At 35.3% G+C, this 7,238-nt stretch overlaps 1 protein-coding gene across 1 annotated transcript in view; it reads left to right on the forward strand.

Annotated features, from left to right (window-relative positions):
- The window catches only part of LOC108735761 (pumilio homolog 2), a 290,455-nt gene that overhangs the window by 263,091 nt on the left and 20,126 nt on the right, over positions 1 to 7,238 (forward strand). Inside the window, exons 8-10 of the mRNA XM_025978915.1 lie at positions 101 to 502; positions 591 to 828; positions 2,446 to 2,568. Of these exons, the coding sequence (XP_025834700.1) occupies positions 101 to 502; positions 591 to 828; positions 2,446 to 2,568 (763 nt within the window). The remainder of the gene's footprint in view (positions 1 to 100; positions 503 to 590; positions 829 to 2,445; positions 2,569 to 7,238) is intronic.

The raw sequence follows: 7,238 nt of genomic DNA on the forward strand, positions 1-7,238 counted from the left end.
ATTAATAAAACAATCCCTCCTTTAACGTTTTTTTTTAAACAAAAATAAAATTAAGTCATTATCTTGTTGCGTTTGCATGATTTACACTTTTCTCTTGCAGCAATTGTTTCGATCTCAGCAGAGCCAAGCGGCTGCCGCGGCGGCCGCAGCAGCCGCAGCAAGTAACCCTAGCGCGGCCCAACTGCAGCTCCTTCAACAGCAGCAGCAACAGCAGCAACAGTATTTAGCTGCGGCACAACAGCAACAAGCCGCGGCCGCGTTCCCGCAGCCGCCCTACGTCCTGAATCCGCAGCAAGATGCGGCACCGTATCTGTTCACAGCCGGCGTGCCGCAGTATTACAACGTGGGCCCGTGGGTCTATCCGGCCCCGCCCGCCGCGGCCGCCGGTCTCATCCAGCAGGGTGCTGCGGCAGCTGCAGCGGCCGCATCGAACGGTGCTCGCCGCCCGCTTACGCCCAACGGCACGGCTGAAGCCGCAGCTGCACAACAACAGCAAGTACAGGTAAATGATTATTATTAATAGATGTACGTAGAGAATGCGCTGTATCATCGGACCAAAGTATGATGTTAATTAAAATGAATTTCTTTAGCCGCAGGTGCCGGGTGGTTACATTGTACCCTATTATGACCAAAATACGCCCATATTGATGGCTCAAGGTGCCGCAATGAGAAACGGTACTCCCATGAGACTGGTCAGCCCTGCGCCCGTTTTGGTTCAGCAGCAAGCTAGCAGACAGACTCAGGCCGCGGCATCTCTCTATTCCAGCACCCCGCAGAGTCTTTATGGTGCAAACGTTAACACTACAGTCAATGGGGGCACATTAGGAGGTGAGTGATAAGGTTTATGGCATTCATGTGCACATTTTATTCTCCCCGTACGCATAAAATAAGGTGTACGTAAAATCTGTCCTACCTTCTTAAAGGAACCTCTAGCACACTAACGGAATTATCACGGTTCTATCTATCGATCATGCGAGAAATAACAATTGTTTGAGTACAATGACAAAAGCAAATTGAAATTGAACGACGAAGTGTGTGTTGAACGTTTGTATACGCATGTATACATAGTGTTTAACCTGAACAAGCCGGGCTTTGTAAATATTTGCTGGAGGTAATGACATTTCGAACGAATTTGTTGTGTCCGAACACAATAATTTTGTGTCGCCTTTGGACCACATTTTGTGAGAATAAAGTGTACTGAATTTTATCGTTTCAACTCTTAGCAGAATGTAAATAAGATGATCTTATTGATTGTATATAAGTACATATGATTAGCATATTTTTTTTTGTAATTAATTTTAAACTGCATAGGTACTATACCTACCTATATAACATCATTTAATAACACAACATTGCACTAAATCGAATAATAATTGTCTGCTTATCTCACACACGTGTCTGAATGTGTTTCTATGGTCAATCAAATATTTCTTTCCGGCTCAGCTCAAATGAGCAATGATTTTATTTCGCGAAATATTTCAGTTGCGCTTTAAATTGGGCCACGTATTTTACTATTAAAGGTAGATAGAATGCATTAGTATTAAACTGGTCGTGCGGTAAACTGGATTTTACGGTTTTTGAAATTTATTACTTTACGACATTGTTGTTCAGTGGGCCGCGATGGTCAATTAGAAAATCGCGTGTGACTAGTTGAGCCCGTTCATGTTACGTTCGAGGGGTGATGTACGAGGGAAAATTACAACTACTAAATGAATGTGAAGTCCTTTGGAGGAATATTTTGAATAAAAATAGAATTTATATTATTGTGTGATTGGTACGGGCCCAACATAATTACGAATAATATCGGTATTTAAAGATCAAATTGAATATTATTATTACTGATTTTATTTATACAGGGTGGCCCAAGAAGTACGCAATATGCTCACTGAGACCAAAGTGCAAGTGCAAGAATCGAAATAACTTGCTCTCTATTTAAGTATAAGATCGTCTGTAGCACATAAATTTGATTTACTTTACAGAGTGGTCGAAAATAGAAAAAGTAAGGTTACGTTTAAATGGCAAAATTGAAAAAAATTATAGGAAAAAGTTGTTTAGAATGCCAAAATAAATTGACGATATTTTGGCATTCTGAACAACTTTTTCGTACAACTGTTTTCTATTGGACCATATTTCATAGGGCTGCCATTATAACGAAACTTTTTTGCTATTTTTGAACACCCTGTATACTAAATCAAATTTAGATGCTACAGACGATCTTGTATTAAAATAAGGAACATGGTTTTATTAAAAAATTTATCGATTAAAGTTACAGTTTGGTCGCTATGAGAATATTACGTACTTCTTGGACCATCCTGTGTAATATCGTTATGGGGATGGCATTGAAGGGATGGTTCGTAGAATGCATTCGCTTTCAATAATCCAAAAATATTTGATTGACTATGTCTGTAAAATTACTAACCGTGTGACGTGTTGGTGTGGGTACAGGAGTGGCCCAGGGAGTGGGTTCGGGACTGTTTCCCGCTCTGCACGCACCCCCCTCAGCCCCATTCGGCAGCTCCTCGTTGGGAAACATCGGATCTCCCGCGACTACCACATCCCTACCATCAGGTAACATTTTTTCTATAATAATATGCGTATTATTATCATTGTTACTAATTTAATTACAATAATTAATTTCACTTTGATGGTTATGCATGTAAAAAAAGTTATGTACATTTTGCATAGCAGATGGACGGTAGGGTAAGACAAAAAAGCAAGTGGATTAGTATGTATGTGTAGAAATATACATACAGGGTGTCCCAAGCAAGCGGGTTTCTTCAATAACTGCTTTATAGTTGAAGATATCAAAAAACATTTTTTACAAAAGTGGGACCATATAAGTATCTTCATGTCCTAAAATTATTTTCGATTATACAGAGTGTCCCATTTTTCCTGGAGGCTGCCTAACTTCATTTTTTCAAATTGATTACCTCATTCTTTATTGCATTTTTGAATTCCTCGTTAAATTTAAGTAACATAACTTAATCATGTATTATGTCCAAAATGCATCAATTTCCACAAAACTCGCACTAAATCAATAAATAGGCGGTTGCAGTACTTTGCCCCATCTCCGAAACGAAAGCACAGGGGTGTGCTATTTTTACACATAGCTCATAGAAAAAATGGCCTACAATTCCACTATTAACGCAAACACTTTCCTTTCAAATTCATTCACTTGCAAAATAAATTGTTTCGAAGTGGTATAACTATATTTTTTTAAATGGAACGATATATTTTTTGTCAGCTCATAATGTGCAAAATTTTATTTCCTTTCGTCTAATATAAGGATAGCCTCTAGGAAAAATGGGACACTGTATAATCGAAAATAATTTTAGGACATGAAGATACTTATATTGTAGCACTTTTGGAAGAAACATTTTTTGACATCTTCAACTATAAAGCAGTTATTGAAGAGACGCCCTTGCTTGGGACACCCTGTATATATGTATCATATAATCATTTGTAGTAAATGTTTGGGTGTATATATTATTGTATGTATACGTTTGTAATTATGTAAATGATTCTCTTAATTATTCCGCAATGGTGGGTTTATCCACCGCTTACTACAATTATTAGGTGAATGCATGTGAAGACGTTTTATTTTTTGTTTCATAATGATATGTTGCAAGAGCTCATTTTTGATTTATGGCTCAATACAGATACCAATCTATTGGCCAGAAGCTTCCTAAAGAAATGAGATGAACGCTAAAAATAAAAAAAAATATTCTCTGTTGATAGTCAACAGAAAAAATCTGCTTGCCCAAATTGAAAAACTTATTAATTAAAACAACTTTTATTTTTGAAATTTATACCTAAATTGTTCTGAAATTTATTCTAACTGTAAAACTTTTTTTTTACTTCAACATAACTTCAATCGGCTAGGGAAGAGGTTAACTAGGTATAAAGAGGAAGTTATTTTTCACTCTAAAAATATTTTGAAAATTATGGGAAGCTATTCGTTTCACTCCAACTTTTCGACTTCAAAGTATATTTCTGAAACATTTACACTGTAATGTATTTTGAAGTATTATGGACGAAAAAAAAGTTATTTATGCGTTGTTTAAATTTTAAGGTTTTATTTAGTAAAATTTTCTTTTTTTTTGTGCTCTAGTCCTTGCGGCTTTTTTGTTAATTAAGCGAAGGTTAAAATGAAATTTAATTACACGGATTAACTAGAGAGAGATTTGGTTTTATCAAACTTTCTCTCGCCATAAACTTTATTTGGATTTTGTTTTACGTTCGTAATTTTAATAAAACGAAGCTGTTGGGCGCTTAAAAGTGATTAAAGCGATAATCTTTTGTAGACAATTACAATTGAAATGATTATTAAGTTTTGTGGCAAGGTCTCGGTGCATTATTTTGGCCATAAATAACGAAAGTAATGAATCTTCCAAACGAGCAATTGTGTTTTTATAGCTGCACATTTTAAAAATAAATAACTTGGAAGAGTGGATAATAAAAGTGAAGATTTAATTTTTGAAAAGCACTATTTTACGGTGCAAACAATAATTCAATTATTTATTGACCGTTCAAGGTTGACACAGTTTCACTTTAGATGAAATTTTTGTTGTTTCGACAGATTCCTTACAAAACACAAAATGACAAAAAGTGCAACCTGAGCAATTAACGTGGATTGCGGAGGTTTTGCAAGATAGTTGTTGCTGTCAAGTGCAATGTAATGGCAAATAGAAATTACGTATTTGTTTATGTTGCAAATGTCATCGATTAAAATTAAAGAAGTTTTATTGCCTGCCTGACGTTGTAATATGCGTTTATTGTAATGACCTTTCCGAAGTTTACGTGAATAAGTACCTTGCATATTTTGAGGACACGACGAGGAAAAGATTCAGACAAACGTGCGAAAACGTTTGGTTCGATTATGTTTCACTAAAACGTCATTTAACATTTAATTTTTACGCACTTTCGTTACATGAAATTAAGGATATATTATTTTAAAGTTTCGTACAATAAAAGTACTAGAAATGGATCTTTTTGGTGAACAGTGTTGTATGATTGTTAATCAATAAGTGGACTGTATAACACTTTTATTTTGTTTAAAAACAATTTATTCTTTCTTAAGTGAAACTAACCAAAAGTATAAATAAAAATACATGTAAGCTTTAGTAAAGGCATGCGTCTGTTGCTCTTTGTGGCTTCTGTGCAACAGCGGCGAGATCAAAAGGGGTTGGGAAAGGGCTCACTTTGTCGGCGACGTAACGTACAGGCCTGTTTGTACCCTCTCCAGAATTTATCACACATACATACGAATAATAGATACGAACATGTGTAAAGTTCTGTACAATGTGTGTGGAGATTTGAACTGTTTGTAGTTTCAATGAATTCTCTTCTTTTTTATTATTTCTTTTTTTATCTATTTGTAAAACCACCGAGGAAATTTTGATTTTCTGGGTGATATAAGAGGCGTATATTTAAAAATAACATTTTTCATTTTTGTATAAAACCCATCCCACACATTTATCAATATTTTTACTTTTATTATCTATAAAAAAGTTTAATTCATCTCTAATCGCAACATAATCTGCAGCCTTGTAATTATAAACATTTTGATTTTTTTATTTTGAAAGTGCTAGAGCTGACTTGATCTCCACATAGCGGTGGGTAAAGGGGGTCATCCTCTGATATGGTACATGATGATCTGTGATCGCTGACAAAGACTAAGTCAAGCATATTTAAGTCATTTTCTGGTTTTTATGCAACATGGGCCATGTTACAAACACTAAAACCATCAAAAAGCATCACTGCAGCATCTCTCACCGCAATGCTGGTGTTTGTACCTTCCAAGTACAGTTCACCCCCATTCATTTTCCACACATACCCAGATAGATTGAAATCTCCTAATACTGTGTGCATCGGGGTACTCCATGTATTTTAAAAATTTGCAATTAACAACTCGAGATAAAATGAGGGTAATATGGCACCCTGGGGGTGTACCCTGTATTGAACTTAACGACAAAAATCGCAGATATTATATTCTCCTTCAGGGTCTGCGCAGTCGGTATGAGCCCATAAGTTACAGCTCTGACACTATCCATTCTTCTCCACGTCTATCATTGGAATAACTGGTGTCACAAGATATACACATCGTATCTAAGTCTTCAGGTACTAATGATGGACAGATATTTTTATCAAATTCGGACGAGTCGGTTTCAATGACTTCTTCATTATCGGAGCTACTACTGGATATCACGTCTCTCTGGTACTGATTAGAATTTCTGGCGCTACCCCCTCTATCACCTTGGATGCGCCGAAGGCCTCGGCCACGTCCACGTCCGCGTCCACATCCGCGTCCACGTCCACTTCTGCATTCGCGAGCGGTTCTTACCGCTTAAATATCTGTAAAAAAATAAAAGAATCAAATATCATTCATTTTGCATATTTACCTTAGATATCTCGAAACCTCCAAAGCTAAAACTTCACATTTTCAAAGTTATTAATTTAAATGTAACACAATTACAAACTTTTTGCGAGTGCAGATTCAAACTAGCCCGATTAACGAAAGTATGTGCTGTCCCCTCTCAATTTTTTTGGTATTAAATCTAGGTTGTCATCTATGTGCCCTGTTATAAAAAAAGTAGGACTAATAACCCTGAGGTACTCCTGATTCAATGGTCAGAGGGTACACTGAACGAAAAAGGTACATATATTCAATAAAAAAAACATAATATTGATGAAAAATTAATTCATTTTGGTCCGTTGATTTTGTTCATTAATATTATGAACGTATGTGCATTAATTGATGATCGTGTTCATTAGTTGATGATTTTTTTCATTGATTTCCAACCTTTGCCGATTTCAATGAAGTAATGAACAAGTTCATTATTTTTATTAATACGATTGTAAAAATTAATCATCGTGTTTCTTCAATAAATTATAGAATTGATTATATTAACGAAACTTGTTCATTATATTACTGAAACTCGTTCATAGTATAGATTAATGTTTTCATTATATCCATTACATACGTTCATTATATCAATATAACTCATTCATAGTGTGGAAGAACTTCTTCATCAAATCCATCATATATTTTCACTATATTGATACAATACATTCATCGTATGGATAAACACATACATAACTATTAAGGAGCTTAAAATAATTAAATAGTCGTGGGGAAATAAAATAATCTTGTAATTTACAAAACATATATTTTAAGAACTAACAAAAGTAACAAAGAAAAATACAGAAAAGAATTTACATTATGTTTTAAATAACAA

The sequence above is a fragment of the Agrilus planipennis genome, unplaced genomic scaffold, assembly GCF_000699045.2.
Source record: "Agrilus planipennis isolate EAB-ADULT unplaced genomic scaffold, Apla_2.0 scaffold138, whole genome shotgun sequence".
Lineage (NCBI taxonomy): Eukaryota > Metazoa > Arthropoda > Insecta > Coleoptera > Buprestidae > Agrilus > Agrilus planipennis.